Source organism: Dromaius novaehollandiae, chromosome 7, assembly GCF_036370855.1.
Source record: "Dromaius novaehollandiae isolate bDroNov1 chromosome 7, bDroNov1.hap1, whole genome shotgun sequence".
Classification (NCBI taxonomy): domain Eukaryota; kingdom Metazoa; phylum Chordata; class Aves; order Casuariiformes; family Dromaiidae; genus Dromaius; species Dromaius novaehollandiae.
The window spans coordinates 7,169,356-7,195,543 of NC_088104.1; the positions used below are offsets into that span (position 1 = coordinate 7,169,356).

A 26,188-nucleotide genomic window follows, 5' to 3' on the forward strand; every position below is an offset into this window, starting at 1 on the left:
ATAGTAACTTACCTTGACATTATCCTTTTCTGAAGTTCTGCTTCCTGAAGTGTCTGCCTCCAAATTCAAATAGCACAGCATACAGTTCTATACATTTTTGCAAAATATCTGTAAACATACTAAATTCCATGAGCTACCCATACAGATTATTCTCAGACAGCATTTCCCCCGTAACAAATGCAAGACTGCCATTGTATGTGGGCATTATAAACCTGTACTCACTGACAGGAAAAAAGGACAGTTTTCCATGGCAGGGAAGGCAAAAGCTTCTCATAGAAACCATGAGACTCATGGATAAAGCCTTCATTACCACAGGATCAACTCTCCTTCCTGCACAGTCCATGTACACAGTCATTTTGCGGGTAAAGAGGTTCTAAGCTATTCACAGCTCTTTACTTGAAAGCATAAAAATGGAAAAATAACTAAGTTGGTGGAGATAAGAGCAGGACTGCAATATGATCCTACCCAAGACTTCCAAAAGGACAGCACTATATTTTACATTTGGCTGATACACAGCACTGCCAAAATCTCTCTTCCTCAAAAGAGAGAAGCAAAGCCATTTTAAACACATGCAGGAAAAAAAAAATATACAAGCCACAGACACATTCTGCATAAGTAACAACTTTATTGTAACTTGATGTGCTGAAATGCAAAAATATTTTCAGCAACAAGGTACAAAAAGTATTTCACCATTAACATCAGCTGATAAAAAAAGGCTGGATGGTTTGATACAACTGTTTACACATCTGAATTCTCTTAATCATTTCCACCCCAAAACAGGTCTAAGTCATATCACTGGTTTAATTTCTAAAATAGGACTCATTTATGTTAAGCCTTCAAAAACCAGGTTACAAATATGATTAAGTTCATTGCAAAACACTTAAAATGTGAATTCCCTTTATGGATGCAGTCCATTTACTGTGAGCAGAAGCCCAGTTAGGAGATTAAGTCAGTGTCTTGCTAAATAACAAGTTAAGCTCTCTCCTAAATATGCTATCAATACCAAATAAAGAGAACAGTTAACAACATTCCATTTGTCAATTATCCCCCCCCCCCCAAATCAATTAAGATTAGGAATTTCAACCAACTGTAAAATCCGACAAAATTCAGCACTAGTTCAGGCAGCTGTATTTCACTTTTGTAATCCACTGTCTTTTATAAAACACAATTTCAAATACTGCACTTTTTTTTTTTTTTTTCTCCCAAAAGATAAACCTTTCAATGAAGATTTAAAAGGAACATAATCTCCACATAGGGCTTCTACTGACACTATGTGCAGAGGTCAATTTTACACCAAATAATATTTAGAAAAGCATCAGACCTAGATTAACTTGTACAACTAACTTTCTGTTCATGATTAGCACATTTTGACATGCACTCAGCTCTTAACAACAAATATTTTTGCATTTTTCACAAAAGATACCATTATTCAATTTGTATCTGTGAAGTTTTTCCACATTTCGCTTTGTAGTTTCTACTTTAGTGAAACCGAATTTAGGAAGAAAGAAAGAAAGAATCAAAATATGGCAGAGCTCAAATAAATATTCCATAATTTTTCTGCCTCAGATGTGTATCAAACAGCATTCTCCTTCACCTTTAAAAATACCTTTTAAAATAGGTAGAAAGATCTTGTATCCTCTTAAATCTTCCCTTCATTGCAATAGTATCCTAAAAAAGGCACAATGTGTTCATGCTTCTGCATGCAGTAAATGGACTAGTAAATAAGGATTATTTCTTGAAGCATCTTCCACCTAAAGCATCTCCTTAGGAGAGGGTCAAATGGAAAAAAAACAAAAACAAAAAAAAAGGTAATAGCATTTAACAGCAAATTGAGTCCTTATTTTTAGAAAGTCATTCTTAAAAAACACTGCACAGTCGTACACACACACACACGCACACATACAGAACACATGCAGGGTTCTCCCCAGAAAAGTGTGGAAGCAGTGGCTCACATGTATCTGAGGGAGTAGTGTTGGCAAGCCAAAACATGGCACCTTCATACATTATATTCCTGATCTTTATATAAAACTAAGAAAACCCCCTAAGATTTCAGCCTGAAAAAAAAAATGTCCATTGTATTAGATAGTTTCATATCTGCTGCACTTAAAACTGACAACTGAGGTTTTGAAGGGCAAGCTCTTGAGATGTGGGGAATAAAAAACGAACTACTGAATCTGAAGGAGAGGGTTATTACCAGCTATCCCATTCCAGTGAGAACACTGCATGTAGTTAATTAAAGAATAAGATGGTGAATAATTAGTGCACTCACTTAAGAATACAGCAACTGTTTTATCTTTTTCTTAAGAGCTGACAAAACTTAAAAATATACATAATAAATAAAACCAAATCTAAACAGATCAATTACCATGATTTTCTGTTAGTGTAATGTATGATATACACTGCCTGACTTGAAAAGTGGACACTCTACAATGTAGATAATATTACAGCACAGTGTTTGACATTTTTTGGTACAAAGTGTGCTATTTAAGCTTCTAAAAAAAGTCTTCATAAAATCCTTAAGCTTTCCATTAGATTACTGTATGTTGTTACTTTTGAACAAGCTGAACTGGACAATTATTACAGTATTAAATATTCAAGTCACTTCATAGGTTAGCGCCGCAAGTTTTAACAGTGATGGGTATGAGCATATATAGTCCTAATGCATTACACAGTGCAGCAAAAACATCACTATTTTGGAGGGAACAGTTACCTTTGTCTTATTATGAAGAATGTTCATGAGACCTTATTTTAGATAAATATTTTAAAATTGATAAAAGGATAAATCTCTGTAAATATATAATTTGATGACTTATGTACTATTAAAGTTTCCAATTTTACACTTTATCCATACAGATTTAGTTAGAACATAAGAAGAAAAAGCATTTAGAGGTTATTTTATTCTTAGAAATTGGAGTGGGCGTTTTTTCCAATTTGCCTTTGCTAATGGATGACTAGATGCCAAGGTATAAAACTATATTCTCTTTCCTCTAAAAATGTCATTAGGAGTAATTCAGATGAATTTTAACAAAATGAGGATAGAGAGCGGTTTCAAGATAGTAAACAATCTGAGATTCCCCCTCTCTCCTGCCCGTATAACTTACTTTTTTTTTTTAATAGGCAAACTACAATCTTTATCCAAATACGCTTATAAATTAGGTGAGATCTCCTCCCATTTCCCACTGTTAAACCCAAGTCTTCCCAAAGAACAAACATAGCATATTATCACCATTACAGTAAACTCAATGTAATAACTCAGGAAACATTTAGAGTGTGCACTACTGCAGACTTTTCCTCCCAATCGTAAACAAAGCTATCAAACACTGAGGATGTTGGTATTAAAGCTAAGATTCATATAATAAAGAACTGGCCCATGACAAGCAGTTTACAAATGTTTCATCTGTTTCACATTATGCAGAATTTCAATACCATCCACAATGCTAGTACAATAACTGAAATGCAAGACTGAGCAAGTCTCTGCTTGCAAATATCATCTGACATTTCAGGGAAATATTCCTCTTGACGTGTAGGTAACTTCCTCAGATGTGAATGGAAGCTGTACACATCAAGATGAGAAAAACATCCCTCTTCCAAAGTTTTTACCATTCACATGTCTTTTTCAAATAAGCAAAAATACTCAGTTACTTAAACATGAAAGCTTGCAATAGTCACCTTCAGCCGAGTCTTAAAAGACATGCCTTTCCTTTTTGTTATAACAAAACTAAATCCCATGTGGCTGTGGGTATCTTAAAATGTATCTAAAAAAGTTAAGCCACAATTACCTGTACCTCATTAATTCATCAAAAGCAAAATATATATGTACCACACAACATACAAAAGTTACACATTAAAAGTGCATATTCAGAATCCATTTGGCCCATTTCTTCAATTTACATTTGGTCATTCTATGCATCCTTTACTTTTCTATGTAACCATACATGTGGGATATATTTTCTTCCATCTACAATACTATTATGTCTTCACATTGAACACTTTACTTCTCGTTCAGTTCTGCATTAAATGTAAACTAGTGATGGACCATAAAGAAACACAAGCAAGAGGTTTATTTTGTGTTTCTTTTTACCGTTTGGACAGCTTTGACACACACACAATAAGCATTACAAACTGTAATGAAAATATACTTCTGGGCCAAACCATTGCATATTTGCCCCCACAATGAAAAATAAATTATGTTCAAAGCAGTATATTGCCATAAATAGCCTGTAGGCATTCTCTGAAGGTAAACAGGCTCTCTCTATATTTAGCACTTTTCTAGGAAACATTATGTGCCTCCAGTTCAAGTGCTTTCATTGAGAGGCTAGTTAAAACCTTCCAGTTAGCACAGGACCAAACTATGCCTTTTTTTTTTCTTTTTTGAAAATAATGGAAGATCCCTTTCAAAAATTAATCTTCAGTTATCAACTTTACTGCATTATGGAGCTAGTGCAATCCTGCAGAGCCTAGTCAAAAAGACAAGGCACATTAAAAAAAAATTAAAAAAAAAAAAAAAATCAAGATACATTAGACTATATGGACTAGAGAGTCATTGAAGATAATTTAAGGCCTTTCAGTGAATTAGAGTAATCAGTCTAATTTAAAGCTGAGGATTAAACCATAAATTATCCATCTGAAAAGCAAACAATAGGCTTTTTCAGCTTCTGTTCTGTGGACAAGGATAACAAAAATTCTTGTTATGGTTTGTGAAAACACCTCTGGACATGGCGGAGTAGAGTCAATTCAGTTGCTCTAAAGTTCATGGAAGATTTCATGACTGTTTTAGCCGTTTGCGTGGAATGCCAAACTGTGGACACTGTGCGGATGCTAGTGCACGAAAGGCCTCTGCTACTAAGTGAGGGTGAGAGTGGATCATGGACTTCCAGCCTGCTGTTTCCATTATGTCTGTTGCTTGGCTGAAAACAGAAGTATTAAGAATAGTCACACAACTTCATAAATCAAATGCAAAAAGTGGAGAAGAGCAGGCAAGGCAGGATGATTGCAGAACAGCAGCTGAGCAATATAAAAAGACAACAAGCTTTCTAAATGCCAGTAACATGATGCCATTGGAAAAAAAGTGGCAAATCTCATTTGGATATATTAATATCATCACATGTAGGACATAATGCACTTATTCTTTTCTTCTTGATACCAGCAAGACCTCAGCTGCAGAACAGAGTTCAATTCTGGGCACCACACGAGACCACCACCTTGAAATTGCTCAAGAAAAACAGTAAAAGTGGAAAGAGGGGACTAGAAAATATGACTACAAGAAAACTGGAAGAAAATGGGAATTACTGTAGTCAAGAGAAAACCAAAGCAAGACATGACAATCTGCATGCACACAGATTTTGTTACAAAGAAGAACATGCTCAATCTGGGGGAGAAGGAAGGATGACAAGACAAATCAGCTGAATCTGCAGGAAAAAAATGTTTTAATTTATATACTAGAAAGAGTTATGAAGGCAGATTAGCTGTGTGTACTGCAGAACCCCTCCCTGAGAGCTTGCAGTTTAAGGAGTATCAGTGAAGGATACTTTGGGGATATCTGCTCTTGCTTCAGTACAAGATCCTGAACTATATTCAGAATGGCTGTCAATGGCTTTTCTAGATGTGAACCACTAAAATTTTTAATTGATATAGAAGGAAAAACAGATTTCAGTGAATATTACACCAACATCCAGGAAGTAAAAATGATGCATTTACACACTCTCTATATATTTACTTTTTGTGGAATAATATAAAACAAAAGCACAAAATTCACTGTGCACAGGAAGAATATTACACCATGTGGGACGCACACCATATTGACAATTAGGATAAATTTATTGTTTGGAACCAACAGTTTATGCACTGATCCCAAATGTCAATTGCCCTGTATTTTCAAAAGCTTTTCATGACAGTCGTATTGTTTTGGGAGCACGGTCAAGCTTACAAGTTACAAGTTGATCCCTAGACTATGTGAACTCTCAAAAGCTTTCCCAAGTTTCTAACAGAAGCCTTTAACCATATGATACAAGTCAGTAAAGGTAAGTGCCTTGAGAAACGGCTCCAAAGTTCTGACTCCCTTGTTGCCAGAATTAAGCCAGGCCCTCAAATTGTTTCAGCTAAAGCACCTATAATAAATCAGAGAAATAAAGATGGCCAGCATCTTTATTTCCAATTATCCAAGACAGAAGTCAACTCAGTAAGTTCCAAATTATTTGAAAAGAAATGCATCAACTAGCCTACATTAATATGTACTCTTACTTTTATTACCTTTTTTAACTGGTGTTTTACTATTTGTCTACCAACACCCTTCCTTTTCAAAACATGCTCATTAATTAGGCCTGTGAAGACCTCAGAGTGTTTAGAAAAAGTACCTGGTATACCTGGTATATTTTAAAGCACCTGGTATAACACAGATCTTAACTTTTCTGGAGATTCTGATGGCAAGAGGCAAATACTCTGCCATCCTTTCACCATGTTTCGGACTACCTGTCTGAACAGGCTGTCTCCTATTGCTGTTCTTAGTATATGCTGCAGTCAAGATGGGCAGCTTTGCCCTCAGTCTACAGTCTCAGCCACATATTCTCGACCTGTTTCTAGGATCAGCATTAGCATTTACGCAGTCAGCCAGATCAGAGGGACTTGACTGACTAGTTGTGTGGCCGCAAGAATGCTGGTGCTGGCATGTGGGAAGGTGCACAAGCATGTTGCCACAGGTGAAAAGAGCAACTGCCCTCTCTGGCAATATTGCAGGCTCAGATTGATCTAAGCAAGTCTTGAAACCACACCTGGGTTGCCACCTCTCCAAGCACAAACCTGATTAGTGAAGACAATAGTTTCCTTTATAAAGTCTGCTGCCACCTCCTCACAGCAATGGTATGTCCTCAGATGGGGAACAAAACTAACTACCATTATCTCACACCAGAGGGCAGATAACTCCTCATATCATCTAAAGGTAAAGTCACAGTCATAACTAGGGAAGCATCTGCTGAATCTTACTTTACTTACAGTGACTCGCCTCAATACTCTGGAAACAGTAACACCTCTTCAAAGTAACACTTCTGAAGATCTGTAATCTATTTATCAGTGTTTGTAGACAATGCAGTGAGGTAGGGAAACTTACTTGCTATTCCAGTTTTTCCCATCTTTACACCCAAGTTGTCGAAGAACACTGCACCTGTAATAGAGAGAACCGTGCACATATTGAGAAAGTATGCAAAGCATAAACATCAAATGTATTTACAGTCTCATAGATATTACTTGCCTGTTAATAAAATCTATTGCTTGTGCTTTTAACTGTTCAGCGCTGTGCAAATCTGCGAGGATAAGAATGTCAGCAACATTTTCTACCGAGAGGTTACTACAGAGTGCTTCCTCACACATGACCTTCAGCCGTTCCAGTGCATACTGCCAAAAGAAAAACTACACTAATCATTCTTCAAACTTATTCTTTCTACTGTTATCTCTACAGACAGTATTAAAGACAGTTCCAGTCATGAAAAGGCCCAGTACTTCTCAAGCTTAGGATCACTGTGCTTCCAAACAGGTAATTCGAAATACAATTCATTGTATCTAAGAATCCTCAGCTGATAAAACATGTATTAGGTTAGACACAAACTGATCAAACGTGTTACTGGGAGAAGGTTCAATAAAACAAAAATAACTCATTTGGATGCTTTTACTTCTCCTCCCTTACCAAACTGAAGGAATGCTCAGAAAAGGCACAGGTACTTTAGTCAAAGCCGTGATCAGATGGATAGACACCTCAAACCAAGGGGCAAGAAGTTACACAATGGAAAGTTTCATGAAACTATCCAAGGCAAAATTTATTAATCTGTTTGAAACCGACTTGTTCCGAGTTATCTTTCCCATCTCTGAATATTAGTTTCTCCCATACCTTGACACAGCCTACCAAAAGATAGATGCAAAAATAATTATAGCCCTGTGATATCATATGTTGCATGAATAAACAGTGCTTCTTTATTGAAATGTCATACATTGACCAGGTTTCATTCAGTTGTATGTATTTCTGCTAAGATCTTTTCAATCCCATTTAGTTTAGCACCTGTCAGACAGTTTTTAAGTCTGAAAAGAATTCTAGAAGCATAAATGGCATGCATATATATTTTCATATATTCAAGCTGTCACTCATACATTTATATTAGCAACTGTTCCACACAAAGAAACACCACTGAAAAAAAGTCAAATTCTTGGGCTAACATCTATGTTTCTAGACCTATGCATTTTTACTTCCATTTTACCATTACACCACCTCAGGTTACTTCCATTTAGAGTACATAAATATCAATTAAATCTGCACCTACCAAGTAATACAGTGTAATTCCTTTGGTAATATGCAGAATACTCCTTTTTAGATAATTATTTCACAATAAGAAGGAATAGCAGAAAGTTTCTAGCAGCTCTTAATTGTTATAATAAGCTACAGGGATCTCTTAGCTCACCGTCTTTATTCCCTGCTACTGCAGATAATCATATACCTCATATTACTATGTTTATCAATTATACCCTAAATAAAAGCCAGCATTAATAAAATAGTGCCTTATCTCCTCCTTTCCACTTGAGTGTGCTGAAAATTGTCAAAATACAATCAGTTTTGGAAGATGAGATGCTGGTAATGAAATATGAAAAGAATAACAGTGGTAAGTCACCAAAGCAAGGACAGTGACAGTTCAGAAGATTTTTTAAAAATGCACCCCACCATTAAAGTGCCAAAGAAAAAAATATTAATCATTTCTTGAAATTAGCTACTGAGATAATTTATATCATCGTGATAGGGTTGATTATGATTATAAAAATAGACAGTTTCACCATCAATATTTTAAGGATATAGTTGCTCAGCCAATTTAGAAATTGCTAAGGTAGTTTAAGAAAATGCCATACTCTCAGCTAGAGATTCTTAGCCTCTCTTCAGTAGAGTCTTCTTAAGCTACTTTAGGTATTGGAAAAATAAGGTGGCAACTGCACAGAAAGCCTATGAATTTTTTATTTTTATTTTATTTTATTTTTTTTTTTTTGAGTAGAAAGGGTTGGCTGCAGGACCAGTAACGGACAACTGTACAGATGGTAACACCTAAGCTGCTATAGCAGTATTCTATGTGTTGATTTGGCAATGCCCTAAAGTATAAAGCAAGGTGAGAGTAGAAATGTACAAAGTAACATAGCTTCTGTAAAGTAAAATCCCAGAAGCAAGCAAAATATTTAGAGAGAAATTCTATTTAAAAAAAACATGAAGCTATGTGACAAAAAAATGGAGTGGAAAAGTTTAAGGTTACACACACTAAAAAACATTTTCTGGGTTTCTAAACTACTTATACATCCTCAGGGAAGGACAACTACGTGCTCTCTGAAGATGGCCAACTAAAATTTCATCTCAAGCTGTAAAGCAGTGAAGACAGAACATGGTACTGGGTCAAGTTTTAAAAAAGTTAGAAAACTAAGTTATGGTATGAAAGGGAATAATCTCACCTTGATTAAGTTCCCTCATCTCAAAAATCATAGTGGGAAAAGTATTCAGAGCAACAATTTAAAGAGTAGACAAGATCTCAATACAGAAGAAAAGAAAGATTAAAACTATTCAGTTTGTAGGGAAGACAAAAAAAGTTCTTAAGTAGCAGTACGTTAGGGAAGACAGTTATTTGAACACTTGTATTAATCCTCTTCAACAATATAAAGAACTAGGAGACATTTTATTCAAGGCTGACTTTTCAAGTTATATTAGTGATATCCAATTTCCTAAAAATTTTTTTTGATAGTATAAATATAATTAATAGCTGAAATGTTTCTGGTCAAAAAAGATTGATAGAAAGGTTCCTAAGCCTTTTTACCACTAAAAAACATCTATCCTTTCCCATCATTCTGCAATTCAGATAAGTCCTCTGTTTTTCTTCTTATTTAAAGAAATCAAAATATACACCAATCCTGCAAAGATTTTTTTAGAAGAATGTTTCATAAACAAACAGCAGTTTTGAGAATTTAGGAGCTAATTACTTACTTTGTCTGCAGCTGCCAACAAGTTGTCAGCCATTTTTTCAAGGTTTGGTGCTTTTCCTGTGTAAATGAATCTCATCATTTCTTTAAAAACTTCAGGATCAACGTCATTTATTTCTACACGATTCTGGTAAAGAAGAAGAATCACCAAAAACCTCTGTAATTTAGCTATAATTTTAAAGTGAAGATATCAAATATCATCTGCATGCATACTACTTTTTATTTGCAACCCATGAGACAGAATCCTTACAAATTAAAGCTAACATTCAATAATATTAAGCAGAAAGTAATCAAATTCAGTTACACTTGCAATCAGGTAATAATTAGTTGGAAAAAGCTTAGGCAACAAAAACTAACCTGCACCTTTTTTTCTAGAAATGTCTGACTCTATGTGGGATCTATGGCATGAACTGTATAGTTAAAAAAAAAAAAAAAAAAAAAAAAAAAAAAAAAAAAAAGCACAGTTTCAAGAATATTTAAAAATGCTGCTGAGTTTCCCACCTGCCAGTGGTGTGCTTGGAATATTAGAAGTCAGAGCACTAGATATAACAAAGTGAGACATTTTTGGCTCAATTTAGGTGAAGTCAACACAGCCTACATTTTATTCTTGAAATCCAGGAAGCAAAGAAACACATCTCAATGATGTTACGTAGCTGAAGGCCTTCCTAATAAAACCGTGGTCTTGCACGTTTGACCCCATGCCCTGATAGTACCCCTATAAACAAGAAATGCAGTAGGAAACTATGTCAAAGACAACATAGAAGCAAGCATCAGACTTTGGAGACTGGTAAAAAAAATTAAAATAATAATAAAAAAAAATCACAGGCTATCCAGCACATTGAGACACGCATGTTCTGCTTTCCTATGCACTAAGCCAGGCACAGTATTTAGGAGTAGGGCTGCAGTGGAGATTTATGGCTAACATGAAGGCCACCAGCATGGCACATTTCTGAAGGTGTTGTGACCTTTAGCTGAGCAGAGCAGGTGAAGCTGCTCAGGAACAGTGGACATGTCTGGTTTCTTTAACTCCAAAAATCCCAAGTAAATGCCTCCAATATTCCAATTCTGCCTGGGAAAGTTTTCAAATGAAGGAAGTGCAGAGAGGAAAAATTCCACCTCTGAAAAAAGAGCCAGATATATCACAGCTCCACACTCATCTGATGAATTCATTCATGCAAGTGGCATCCCTGCAACCTGCAAGACTTCAAGCAATGAATATCCATTACAGTCCCTGGTGAGCTGACCAATCCCTTGCCTTTCACTCACAGTCATGGACTCTGCCCATATAACCCATTTAATATGTTATTTTTCATGAAAGACATGAACAGTGCTGTGGGAGGTATCAAGTGTGTAAAAGGAGAAGCAGCTTTCCGGGCTGATTAAATAACTATCCATCCAGAATACTTCTACAGGTCAAGTGTTTGCAGAAACTGTGAATGAAAAGGAGTGCTTCACTTCAGTGCTTAATTTGAGTCATAATTCACATATAGTTTTCTTATTTGTGCCCTAGCTACCATGTAAAATTTTTTAATATAAGTATAGCAACACCTAAGTAGAATTAATTGGCTTATGTAACGGTTTAAACTAAAGCAAGAAGGGACAGATTGTTAGCTACTAATGCCACTGATCTAGCATGTTAGCATAACTGATCTAGGGCAGAAAAAACTTACTTGAAAGAACAGGCTCTCACAAATCCTCCAGAATATTTCCCAGTCAGCCCTATCTGTCCTTTCTGCATAAGTAAATTCCCCACACAACTCACTGGGAAAGAGCTCAGGGAGTAGTACCTCCACTCATTCACCAGACAGTACTCACCTTTATCAATTTACAACACATTAGCTTTTCTGTAACTCTTTTCCTTTCTCACACTGTGTAAATATTTACATGTTAGGTTTTCAGTAAGGCTTACCTTTTTGCTTTCCTCCATTTCATGTTCAAACATTGCATTAAAAACTGGAGACCGTGCTGTAGCAAAGGAAGTAAATAGTAAATATAATCAAATTTCAAGTTTTTAGCAATTTCAATAACAAAAAATAGCAATACAAAAGTAGAAAGTACCTGCAAGGACAGATTTATGAGCTTTGAATTCTTGTCCTCCTACATAAAAACTGCAATCTGTAAATCTTGTTGTTTCCCAGAGATTCCCTAAATCTTCTGCTAGTCGACATTCAGGTACCTTCAAAGTGTTTGTATTAGACTGTCCTGATATATTTACTGAGTCTTGGACCACGCTTACCTAACAGAAAATCACAGCAAGACAACTCCTTCATAACTGAATGCCAGTAACTGAATGCCAAAAAATAATTAAAATTACAGCACCTATGGCTAGAAGTTCAACAATTCCCAAGCAAAGCAAAAACAGGAGTGATTCTGGCATTAGGCCAGACCCCTAAACAAGTGGTTTGAAAAACCAGAATTAGAGTCTATGTTTTTATAAAACAAGAGAAAATCCCTTAAGTAACATAGAGCAAATAAGGTTTTACTTAGTCAAACATTGTGTATGTATCCAACCCCCCAAAAAACAAAGAGTACAGCACTACATGCCACATGATAAAAAAGCCCAAGTAAGTAAATCAAGGATAGCTATGGTTCTTGAGATACCAACAGGATCCTTAAATAAAAGTTAATGCCGTTTCACAGATAAACAAACAGTTCAACACTCTTCACATGCTTAAGTAAAATATGTATGAAATAAAATTCTAAAGAGACCATCAGAACCATAAGAACACAGGAAAAAAAACAGTTTCATAAAAGTGATCTACATTTCGTATAGTATGTTATTCCTAACTTTAGGACAAGGTCATATTTAAACTCCAATACGACAATGCAAACTAAGCGTAAGCAACATTGCTCCTTCATCATTCCATTTTACTTTGTCCTGATAAGGCAGAAATCACAAGTGATTGCTTCCCAACTAAGATAAAAGCCCATCTTTAATAAATGCAAGTCACTAGAGTATAAAACACAATAGGTAAGTAACTTTAATAATGAAATGCATGTTCACAAGATGTAATTTTATAAAAACTAGTTTTAAGATAACTGTGAATGATGTGTATCTGAAGTGAATATATTGCCATTAATCCCCATATTCGATTCTTTCGTATAACAAGAATAAGCGAGCAGGAGAGCAGCATTCTTACTTGCTTTTTTCACATATCTGTAGGCATCCTTTTAATTAGTCTGTTGGGGAAAGAGAATAGCTTAGCAGGTTTTATTTTTGCTGTCTGAGAGCACAAGCCTGAGAATAAAAGCTTCCTAAAGAAGAACAGAGATTACTGCATCTCCCAAATAAAGAAATTAGGATTATATATTAAGAGAAAATACCAAAACTGTTGAGACAGCTTTTGTTTGATTTCCAGAGCCATAGAATCTGGCATAAAGCAAAAATAGCAGGGCTAAGCTTCACAGAAAGTCAGAACAGTGCAAACCAAATGCCAGATCAGAAAAGGATGATGATCCAATTAAGACAGCAGCTTGGGGATTTGAATCATTGACTAATTCCACATTTCATCCCATACCACCTTATGATTACAAGAATTCCCTTATATTCTCCCACCTTTTAATAGAAAAAAAAAAACAACAAAAAACATACCCCAGAGCACTGCAAAATTTCACTTTTGCATTAAGACTATGTATTTACTGCACTCAAAGATCTACAGGGCTACTGCGTACTAGCCAAGCTAGTCTTCCTGGATCTATTCTGCTGTCAATGGAGAGAGTTCTGCTTCTCCAGAGACTTCACTTAAAGTTAAGCTCCTGCTCCGAGTTGTCTCTACAGGATCCTCTTTCTTTGTTAACTACAGACAGTGCCTAGGAAAGTAACTTACACATCCTTTTTATTTACTTTAGTGGTTCTCTGTGTTCCAAGCTTCTATTTTAGAGAGATTTCTAATAGATATTGATGGTTTTAAAACCCAGAAAAGTTTGCTTTGAGCCATCCTTTTAAGATGTAACCTAAGCAAAATTTTAATTCACATCTCCTACAGCTGAGTATTGTCTTACCAGACAGCTGCCTAGGTAGTAACTTTTAGAGATCCTAACTACAAACACTTACAGGGATCTGATATTTCATATCTCACTTGTCCAGATGGGATGCTTAAAATCAATTTCATTCATCTTTTTTTAATTAAGTGAATCACTTATTTAAATCAGGCTGAAATCCAATAAAGTTAATCCCACAGAGCTACTGAAAACTCATCTTATGCTGACAATTATAAAGCAGTCACTTTTTTCAACACCTAATACCAAATCCTTACTTTAGGCACCTCAGAGTAGTATTTGTAAAATCACTCACAAGAACATGGGCATTTCTTTAGCAAATTGCAAGATGACGAGGACAGATTAAAACCAGTAGTGAACAACTTATTTTAAAAGGGAGTAGCAATCTAGCTAGGACTTCCAGGTACTCCACAAGGTCTGATTTACTTTGCTTCTTAGGATGCTATCCGGCACACAGCTTTGCACTGCATGCATACTTTAGGTGAACGGATCCTGTTAACCTTATTTACCCTCTTGCATAGGGGTATATAAGGATGTATAAGCTATGACTTTAACAAATGCAGTGTGTTTAATGACAACCAACACTGATAACACATACCATTTTCTTGTTTTTGAGTCTGTGGTATCATAACAGTAAAAGATGTTGTGATACTCCAGACTACCCGCTCAACATAAGCTGAGACCCATGAAAGCATTCAGTAAGGAAAAAAAGTCCCCACAAAGAATTTACAATTCTATTAGCATTTGGAAATATTTGGAAGATTTTGGTGATTTAAGATTATATACAAAGTGAGAACCAGGACGAGAGATCAGTTTGCTTAAAAAAAATAAAATTATGAAGCTGCATTTAATCAATAGGTGACTTGTTAGTGGCAACACTAGACTCTGCAAAGTATTTAACCTAACCTTTCAATTTCCAATCCAAGGTCACATCCAACTGATCTTAAGAACATTCTACAATGCAGAAAAAACATCTTTGTATATACTACCAAGGAATAACAAGTAATCCTTCTGCAGCCCAAGAGGGTAGAAGGAGACTCACCAGCTCAGCTAGTACTCAGTGACCTTTCCTAAATACCTGCTATATATGCCAAAGTTCTTTCAAGACACATCTAATGCAGTTTTTAAAAGCTGTAAGTCAGTCTTCAAACTAGGATATAAGCAGTAAGATAATCACAGAAATTAATGCTCAGAGTCAAATTTAAAAAGGATGAAAACTTTAGATGCCTGCAGAAACAGATCCTTCAAAAAAAATCTGTTATTTCTAATGACAGCTTAATAGCTAGAAGAGAGAAGAGTACATCAGAATAAATGAGTTTTTTTTTTAAAAAAATTGGTTCTCCAATTCTTTTGTTTTAGTTTGAACCAAGCCAGAAGTTATTTTAACATGCACAACTAAATGCTGTGCTTCCATCAACATTTATAGTCAGGGTAGCCCAAATACTTTACACAAGCCACTCACATTTAAAACATCAAGAAATTTTTTAGGGAAACAATTTTGTTCAAAGATTAGCATTGGAATTTAAATAACAATATTTCTCTGTGGAAAAGTCAGTATATGTTCAAATTGGTACAAACCTTAAAGTTACATAAAGCAACATATTTCCAAAACCAAACAATATTTTGAAGGGCTATTTATATAAATCTATTCAAAAAGGGGTAAATTCAAAAAAAGCAAATACTCATGAGTATCTCTGCAGAACCATAACACACTTGTTCCATCCAATTTTATCACCCAAATAATTGTATTCATAACAATTTTATCATGCAGCTACTGGAATTTCTCTAAGTGAAAATAGATGCACTATACATTTGCACCTTCTAGTCTCAAGGGCCACATTTCAAGGGCCACATTTCAATTATTCTTCCCACACAGCATAATGACATATAATTAAGTTGTAATCTTGCCAAGACAATTTTACACATTTCCTGTAAATACACAGATCAAAGGAAACTTACTAGCAGTTAAAAGCATTTATCATCCTCCTAAGCCACTAATCACTCCATGGCAGCAGTGATAACCTGCCAATGTATATTTAACATATACTGTATTTATATAGCATCTTCCTCTGGTTTCCATTTTTAACATATACTAAGCGTTTTACTGAATTTTAATATGACAATTCATGTTGCCAACAAAACTTGTATTAAAAAAGTGACCCCATAATACCCCATGGAGTGAAATTTATTGCATAATTCTCAGTATTAGTTCTCAGCATTAACCAGTCCTTCTATAGAAAACTTGCATTTGTTCAGAAAACAAAGTGTAATAATTACTATGGAAAAAGAGCTCTTAAATATGACGCCATTAAAAGAATATTTTACAGTAGTTTGCTTAAAAATATGCCTATAAATAATGGGCTTAGAAGTAAAATTCACAATAAGAATCTTACCAAGCTACAACATTAAGACAGGTGCACAAATTAAAAACTGTTTCATTTACATGAAAAACTTGTTTAAAGCCATAAGTTGTATTACAGTAATATTGATTCTTCCTAACAATTTTTAACAATGCAAACCAACATGCAAACAACTTCCTTTTGCTTATGCAGTGAAGAATCCTATGCTTCCAAATGAAATAAAAACAACCTCAGTAAAATGGTATTTGTATAGACAGTATGTATCACCTTTGCCATAAATAACTTCACAGATGATTCTAATGTAATCCTAGCTGATTCATGAAGAAACCCAACAGTTTACAAGTGATAAAACTTCAGACTTGTTTTGCACTTCCATGTACATGTATCAAAAAAGGAAACAAAGGAAACACAGATAACAAGTAAATCTGTATCTTACTATACGTATGGCTTACAGAAAACAACTTTTATCACATATTAGTGTTTTCAATCAAAATAAACATCTATATTAGACCAGAGAATATTTTAAAACTTACCACTTAAAAGACTATACTCACCTCACAAAATAACGTAAGCTTGTCATCTGGTAAAAGACCATTAGCTTCATCTAGTAAAAAGTCTCTTCTGATAAATTTTTTAAAACCCCAGTCTTTGCCTTGCACAAATCTATATGCTCTTTGGCTTTCTGATGAAAAAAAGAAAAAAAGATTATGTACAAACAAAAGAAGATAAATAAATAAATGTTAACAAATGATAACATCTAAAGAATCTGTACTAACAAAGCCTAAGTGTTAATTCACTAATGAATCAATTTAACATATTTAAATCATGTGTTTCACATTTTTTAGGAAACCCACCACTGATCACATCCTATTTTTATGTTATAATAGTGTAGTTTTATAAAAGACTCAGTAGATCTTAGTAGAGCACAATTTGCAATTCAACCATGTCAGCTCTTCAGATGTTATCTCAGGCACTATCCGGCAACAGAAAACTTTGTCAACAAATATTTAAAAATGTCAATGTGTCAAAACAGAAACTGTTCACGGGAAAGTACCATTACAATGAATTTCTCATCACAAGCACATTCTGAGAAGATTTCTGCAGTTATAATATTCTGTTTTGCCTTCCTCCTGAAACGGAAAGACTTGTTTCACATATTTTCAAATACAGAAAAAGCATTAAAAAGGTAAAACAGAAATAAATGGTTTCAATTAACTTAAACTATTTGTTTGGTCATAAATAGATATGCTTTAGCTGGCTTTTTAGCCCTTTGTTCTGATATCCATCAGATTTGCTATGACCACACAACTATTTTCCCAGTTCTAAAGGTCACGGCCCTCAAAAGGATTCCTAAGGCCTGGCTGAAAACACGGGCTCAAGGTAGCTCTCTCTAAAAAAAACCTAATAGGATGAAATCAATAATCAATCAATCACTCTTCAAGCTCTATTCTGAACAGTTACACATTAAAACTTATGTAAACTGATGTATAAAAGTTATTTTATATGGCATGTCCACTACAGCTTGGTCACTTGTTCCACAAGCTGAATCACAGGAAAGAGCATTGCATATTTTATTTTGAAAAAAAACATGGGAAATACATTTACAAAACCATCTCCAGATCACCTACATAGAATCAACCATATTCTAAATTATATTTAGGAAAATTGTTTAAAAGGAAAAGAGCAAGAATACTTCTTAAATATAATACCAGAGCCTCAGAAAAATTAAGAGCCCTCCAAGACAGGGCTTTTCTTTAATTCCAAAAAAACAGGTCAAGAAATATGTCACAATTTTGTTTTATGGATAGATATTTTAGTCTTCTGAGAAGAAATGAAAAGTTTAAGTCAGAAGTTTATAATAAAGTAAAATATTTTTCACAGCAGAATCAGTTTGAAAAGCATTCCTTCTAAAAGTTCTACAATAAAAATATCAGCAAAGTCCCATCTCCCTCCTCTACAGTTAACCTGATAGCATCGCTGAAATAGTCTTGATCATGTAACATACTGCGCTGTATAAAAAGATGGTTTTCACTTCCAATAGCTGGAGAAATGAAATTCACTACAGTTTTCCACCAGAAACAGATGAAGTAAAATATGTCCTACTGGTTTTGATTACATTTTTATGAATACAATGAACAACAAGTCAGGAACTGACAATGCAGGAGGTCTTTCTATCCCTGTCACCTTATCACAACTTATTCACACATTAAAAAAAAGGAAAAAAAACTAACAAACAACCTCCCCCCCCAAACAACAAACAAGCTACCAAAGCAGAGTATGGAAGTAGAGGCCAACTGAACACCAACTGAATGGCAACATGGGCTTTGAAGGGTGACAGAACAATAACAGAATACTGTTTACTTTCTTAAATCTTAACATTGGGAAAGAAAAATAATGCCAGCCATTTTTAAAGATGTTGGCTTTTTTTTTTTCCTTTTTTTTTTTTTTTTGGAATCTGGATTGACCAACTTGTTAAAAACTTGCAACAAATCCCATGAAATTGCAGAAATGAAACCACAGGTTCACATTCAAAAGAAAAAGAGATATTCAAAAATTTCTTCTCTAGATTCAGCCTAATTCTTAATTCTGCAGACTGGCATGTTACTGTCTGAAATTATATGAACAGTAGCAATTTGTAGCTATATAAAACTACAGAAATGGAGCAGTATAAAGCTGTAAATAAATTTTTCTTGTTTCTAATAAAGTAACAATGTCAACTCTTTACTCGTTCTATACACAGCTCCTTCATTTGAAGCAGCAGTCTACGCATGAATTGTCAGTTAACAAAGGACACCTATAGTTGGGCATCATTATAAGGCACAAATAAAAATAGACCATCTCCTGAGTCAGATGGTAAATGGCTGGAAAGTCCAAGAAACAACATTTCTGTTGATAATGCCCAAAACTGAAAAGTGTTTATGCACCCTGTAGCGCCAAACACAGGACGGTTGCTATTGCAGAAATTGAATGCACAATACCTACTCATTGGATTTTGCTTTTTAGCACCTTGTGATTTTTAGCATTTGAAGTACCCCTTGGCAAATAATCATTGCATTCTCAAAATCCCTTCGACATCAGATGTATCCTTCATTCAAAACAGCATTATGGGGAAAGCTCTCATTTCTTTCCTGGGAAACCAGCCTGACTGGGTGCTTCCCAGAAGTGCCTTTACGTTAATGTGCACAGCACGAAGAACAAAGAGGAGGAATTAGAAGTCTGCATGAGACGAGCCAGCTGAGATTATGGGTCAGGATTAGAGGGCAGACCTACACGGACGTCATCGTGGTGGGTGTCTGCTACAGGCTGTCTCATCAGGAAAAAGTGGACGAGGCCTTCTTCAAACATCTGGAAATGTCTCTGATGTTCATAGACCCCAGTCCTCATGGGGGATTTTAACAATCCTGATATCTGCCAGAGACACAACACTGCAGTGCACAAGCAATCTGGGAGACTTCCAGAGGGCACTGATGATAACTTCCTGACGGGTGACTGAGACGCCTGTGAGGAAAGATGTTCTGCTGGATCTCATACTTACAAAAAGGGAAGAACTGGTCAGGGATGTGAAGACTGGGGACACCCGTGGCTGCAGCAACCATGAGCTGGTGGAATTTAGGATCACCTCAATCAGTCTGTGATTCTCTCAAAATATTCACTGATTGCGTATCACACTTAAATTTAATTGCATGCACCAGCACATTACTGGACAGGAATATTGGCTCAAACCAAAATCAACGATCTGCCAAATATGTAAAAGGATAGTTTTATTCACGTAAGCTCCAGAATTAGGAGGCTTACAAGGATTGAAGGAGCCAACTCCATCAGCAGAAGAGGATGAATATGAAGCAAAATAAGAACATGCATCTACTTCTCCAAAATCCATCCATTTAATTTTTTTTAAACCTTATGATATTTAGACTTACACCCTGTTTTATGGATTTACTTTAAAGACTACAGGAGGGCCTAGTTATATAAGAAGATAACACGGAAGGATCATCTTGAACCAAAATCTTGAGAGCCAATATGCAGAGACAGAAGAGGGAAGTTAGAGACTAAAAAAATTAGAGAGTTACTCCACAAAACAGAACAAACCCCCCAGAAGACTCTAGGCACAGGTACTGGAGAACTACAGATTTTCTAACAGATTCTGAACTTGTTACGGAGAAGATCCTGCAAGATCTCATATGTCCGAAGAGGAGGAGGGAAGAAAAGTACACAGATTCTTCATGTACAGGACTAACTAGAGCACAAACTCAACACAGACCAGCATTAAATTGTTGAGGTAAATCAGAATCTCAGATCAGACTGGAGATGCCAGCATTCAGCATTACATGTTACCTTGCACTTTGGCAAGCAGACTGAAAACTGCTTCTGTGTTCAGCTACTACTCAATGCCCCACAGAATCTACTTGTGTTTTTTTAACTTCATGTAATGATGTGATTGTGCTTTGGGAAATAAGCATCTTTTTAAAAATCAGTATTCACAAATGCATAAACACCTGAAAGGCGACTAGGGATTTATGTGTTTATTTCTGAGGCTAATAAAGGAAAGGTAAACTCACTCAAGTAAGGTTTTAATAAAAGTAAAAAGCTAATTTACTGAGCCTGAGCCTTTCTGATATCCCACATCTGGCTGATGGGCACCCTGCATAAGAAGTTACTCTACCCATACACATGTTTGGAAAAATCATACGTCTATTAGAGTATTTCATCTGAATTATTAGAATTAGCACTTACATAGCCTGTTTTACTTCAAGGGTCCTCAATATTTAGTATTAAAAGAATTCCAGCTGTGAATCATATGTTTTCTTAGGAATTTCAGCCTTCCCAAAAAATGTTTGTAATCAAGGCTGTGCTTATAAGTTTGCAAATAAGAGCCTTGCTTTTTCCAAATCAAGAAGGCAATTAAATTGAATCACCAGTTATTTCAAAGTCTTCTAATTCCTTGGGTGCATGGTTCATGTTTTTAAACTGATTACGGTGCAAATCAGATTAAATAGACCAAAACATTGTAAAGGAGTGTCTACATAAAACATGCATGTTTAACCTAATTAACTGGGGAAATCAAACACTTCCTTCAACTGTAGTTACCAGCAAGCAAATACATCTCTACTAACAGGAAGCAAGAATCATCTGCTAGAAGAGTCAGGTGACAAGAATCTGGAGTGATGGCAGTTAGCAATGCATTATAATTTATACTGTTTCAGGAGAATTAAGATAGCTCAGTGATCAGAAAGGTGTGAAATATGAATAAGATTTTTTTAATTAAGTTTCTAGAAAGACCCTTAAAACAGAGGCTTTAAAGCCTGTCTCAGTGTTAAATTTTGTTTTCACTTGAACGAAATTTCAACATTAGTTTTCTTTGGGTTATTCTTACAAAGCTGCATACACCATACTATTTTCAAGTTTCCCTTACCCATTGCTTTCGTTTCTTCTCTTTTAGCATTCAGCAGGGAAAATTTGAATTTTGCTCTGACTTCACTTTTTGGACAACTGACTAAAAGCAGATATAATGACAGGTAGTCTTTGCTTTCATCATCTAATCCCTTTGGGTTCACTCTCAGACACCTGAAAGAAATGAAGAAACCATACATTTTAAAGTCATACATAGAATAAATTTTGAAATATTTTTTTATAACATATGACAACACAAGCTACTAAAATGAATATTCCTCTATCACTGTTGAAGCTATAAAACTAGAAACACTCGGTATCTATAATAAAACTTCAAGAAATATCCTTAAATCTTAATATTTATTCATGATTTAACTTTACAACTCCATGAGTCCAAAAAAGAACCTTCTCCCTCCCCCCCCCCCCGCCCAAAATGAAAGCAGTTACCAAAATAAACACCTTACCACTTCATTTTGTCATTTGGCCCTGATGAAAAGGTAGAACTCTTTAAAACTTCACCCATTTCTTCTCGGCAAAAACTGAAGTTATTAATGGTCCACATGTAGGAAAATTTTACTACTTTAACCTGAACAAGAGATGTAGAAAACTTCAATAAAGTTCAACTTACTTGTCAAGCATCAACTATGAGAACTAGTTAGATTGTCAGCCGAACTCAAAGTGTTACAGGAATTTTTTATTACTATGACAAGAAAACAAAGCCACTAGAATTCATGCGAATTACCTGTGTGTAACACCAGCTTTCAGCCACAGGTCCACTGGACATCTCTCCAGGAGGAGGTGGGGTGGGGACCCTGGACATTGCCACTTATTGCAGGTTTATAGTATCAAGATAGCAATCCAAACTTCAGTAATTTTCCTAAAAAAGTAATTCATATATTTTTTTTGGTCATCCTCTTTAAGCGCAGAAAAAAAAAGTCATAATATGATATCCAGACTTCTCTTTACTAAACAATGCATCAGAATACTAAAGTTGAAAGAAGGCTTCTTTAGACAAGCTAGGTGTCAAATAGTCATTAATAACCACTTGTACTCAAACCAAAAGCTGAATCCTCATGCAATACTTCATAAAAGCAAATGCCTACGCATTATTCAGTAACATTAATGGCATTATTTGAATGCTTCCTTTGTCAATTATTACTTCGAACACTGTAGCCATGTTGTAACTTTTTTCAAGACTTTTTTCCTTGTTTTCAAGGGTACCTAGGACCTTGTGAGACTAAGATATTAGTAATGACACATTAGTTGTCCATGGAGATGTAATACAGCTCTGAAAGAACACCTAGTCTTCTAGGAGAATAAGTTCAAGTAGTTCTGGGAGTTCTGGAGGGAGGATAAGAAATTAAGCTTTACAGATAAAGTAGTATTTTCTTCATACGCTTTTCACAGTTGCCTTGTGTTTTTCTCTCTCAGTACAAAAAGTTTCTTTAAACGTATCCCGCTCTCACTAAAGCAAGATCAGAAGACCATGATCTTCCTCAAATACTGCAGTTCTTCAACATACAGGTATATTTGCTTGTGACAAAACAACATTAATTGTATTACCGAAAGCAATTTGATTGCACTAATCACTCTAATCATGTTGGGACTTTTCCTTTAGGGACAGACAATACACTTACAAAGTTCTACGTAAACATTGGTGAGAACACACTGTACGCACGCAACTCAGTTACAGCTTGAACAAGTTTATTATTCCAACCGAAAGAAGAATTCTGAGAATCACTATGATCCTCAGGGGATGTTTTCCCTCCTGCCTTTCTGGTACCTTTTCTCATTCACCTGGAAAAGAACCTTAAAAAAAAAGTCTAATTCTCAGCTTTTATATCAGATGAGGAAGTAGATGCTATACAATCAAATCTTTACTAACAGATCTACTCTGACAAGATTGGAGAGCAAAAATGTCCTGCAAGATCCGGATCACTGAGACATTCAAACATAATCAGAAACACCTTTCAACTACCTCCCATAAGAAGCAGACTTTTCTTTCTGATACAATTAATGCCTCTGTATAGCAATCCTCAGTACTTAATTAGCATTTTCAATAGATGATATAACTGGTAACAGTCATAATAAACTTAAGATACTATTTTTTATATTTTTATATATATTTTTAAAATAAATTGCATGCATTGCACAAGCTGTATTACTTTGTTTCAAATCCCTGCACAAAACCACCAGGAGTAAAAATCCAGGGAAGGATAAATGTGAACATCCTTCTTTCATAAAGCAACCATTCATACTTATGTTACCATGATTTCTGGAAGCACATCATATTCAGTGGTAACAGCTGAAGCTATAACCCAAATACATGATGGATTTTCTACAGAACGATAATCTGCAAGTGTTAAAACAGCTTACCTCAGCCTTACTGAACCTGTTTACTCTTCTCCAGTTGTAAAAACAGAGTAAGGAACATGTTATATTTCTTCTTGTCACTTGCTTGAGATGCACAGGATCACCTCACTTCTAATCTGTTCCTTCCTCAGTTCTTCCAGTCCCTTTGATCAGTGAACTCCTACAAGCAGTCCAGTGACCCTGAAGGAGCTGCAGATCTGAGCCATTTACTCTGAAGGGGCCTCTAAATTGAAGGAGGCTGAAATTATCTGCTCTACAGTATCCTCTTTAGAAAGTGTCCAGTGACCTCATGCCAGCTACACAACTAAATCAGCACAATAACCTGAGAATTTATGTCTAAGCAAAGGTGGCTAACAGTCACTTATTTTATGATCAGTAATGACTCTCAGCTGCCTTGTGTCTGCACCCGTTCTACCTCCAGCTTACAGAAAGGTATCTGTACTTCAGAGTGCTTCGACCTGCCACGTGGCCTTTATTATTTATTACAGTATCTGGCAGAAGCCATGATTGTAAGTACACTTTTCAAATCACTCTGAATAGCTCCAGCTCTTTGTAAAGTTTCTCATGACAGTGTTAGGAGCAGGCAACCGACTTTCCTGAGCTCCCAAAAATTTTTGAGAAACAGATTTGTATCTCATTTTTCTTTGGCTTGGATTTACTAAGCCAATCAGATTTTTAGGTTGAGAAAACTGGGAGAAAGCAAGAATTTTGAATAGTTTGATACCATACTGGGAGCCTGAGCTGAGGAACATTTTTTTTTATTATTATTATGCATCCAGGCATATTGAAAAGTAAGAAAAAAACAACAATAAACTGAAAAATGGATAATAGACAAACAGAATACAAGACACTAAGATATTTCAAAAGACTGTCAGAGAGAAGTGGGGAAACAATTCAGAAATACTGCTCACCTTCCCCTAACTTTACTGAGTCCACTCAATCAGGATTTGGGGATGGCGATAGCAGGGAATATTTACCAAAGCTACAACATGAATGGGAATGCCTAAACTTCAAAGGCACTATCCTAAAGTGTACAGGAACTTGGGAAAGGGAAGGATTTTTAGTCAACAGCCTGACACCCAGACCCATAAGCACATTGAGGGCGGCACTGGATGCCTTAACCACTTCTTGCAGCTACAGATGGTAACCCGGGCAAAGTGGAACATGCAAGGAAAAATTAAAGTGCAGGAGAGAAGAAAGATGCATGTATGCGCTCACCCTTTGTTCTACATACTATACTTTGGGGAAAAGATGAAATACTACTTTGAAGAACCTGCTTATGAATCATTGATTAGCCACTGCCCTCAGCTCAGACAAAAGTGTTTTCGAGTACCAAACCGTCACTGCAGCCTGTTAGATCAAATGGTTGGGAGCAGCTGGAGCTGCGGTTCACAGAACCAGTCAGAGAATGACTGGGTGGAATTAAATCAACGAAGTGCAGGAAGCCAGGCCTGTTATCTGAAGGATGAAACAACGTACTCTGAGAGAGACCATTTTCATGCTAGTACCTGCACTTATTCCTCTGCACGCTATCAGGAACAAAGCATCAGAGGAGCCAGGACATTATCAGATGATACCTCCAAGAGTTTTCAGGCAGAGTCCTGCCTGTGTGGACTTGGCTTAACAAACCAGCCTGTGTGGCCAATTTGCCAGGTAAAAGTCTTCCCCACTTAGAAGTACAAAGTCTCTGACCATCGGAGGAAGCACACACTTACATTCACAGGGAACGCCGAGACAAGTCTTAATGGACAAGGACCAAAGAAGCTCCTGGCTTTATAAAATGGAGGTCAGTGGAGTATTTTGAAAAACAGCATGCCATGTAGCTCCTCATATCCTGCTGAGGTTTCCACATCTGGGCTGCCAAATAAACAAGGTGTAGAGATAGACAAAGCAATTGCTATTGAAACTGTAAACAGGACTTGGAGATTGAATTTGTGCCTCAAAACAGCAGCTGAAAATTACAGTCCAAAGACAGGGCAAGTAGCAGTGGCAGTTAATAACAATACTTGCCTTGGATTTCAGATACTAGGATATCCCTAACTCAACAGCACATGTATGTTTGTGGTTTGTGTGGGGCG

General features: G+C 35.9%; 1 protein-coding gene across 3 annotated transcripts in view; it reads right to left on the reverse strand.

Annotated features, from left to right (window-relative positions):
• Positions 1–605: 605 nt before the first annotated feature.
• SPOPL (speckle type BTB/POZ protein like) overlaps positions 606–26,188 on the reverse strand; it is a 38,446-nt gene continuing 12,863 nt past the window's right edge. The window contains exons 1-11 of one of the 3 annotated variants that reach the window (XM_026123467.2): positions 25,826–25,967; positions 22,480–22,614; positions 22,202–22,323; positions 21,760–21,911; positions 16,901–17,028; positions 12,046–12,223; positions 11,897–11,952; positions 9,992–10,114; positions 7,244–7,401; positions 7,103–7,156; positions 606–4,907 (exon numbers count right to left, since the gene is read on the reverse strand). In XM_026123467.2, coding sequence (XP_025979252.1) covers positions 4,763–4,907; positions 7,103–7,156; positions 7,244–7,401; positions 9,992–10,114; positions 11,897–11,952; positions 12,046–12,223; positions 16,901–17,028; positions 21,760–21,911; positions 22,202–22,323; positions 22,480–22,557 — 1,194 coding nt within the window. In that variant the 5' untranslated portion in view covers positions 22,558–22,614; positions 25,826–25,967 and the 3' untranslated portion in view covers positions 606–4,762. Of the gene's footprint in view, positions 4,908–7,102; positions 7,157–7,243; positions 7,402–9,991; positions 10,115–11,896; positions 11,953–12,045; positions 12,224–16,900; positions 17,029–21,759; positions 21,912–22,201; positions 22,324–22,479; positions 22,615–25,825; positions 25,968–26,188 lie in introns of those variants that run through there. The other 2 variants (XM_064514608.1, XM_064514609.1) reach the window with 2 other exon arrangements.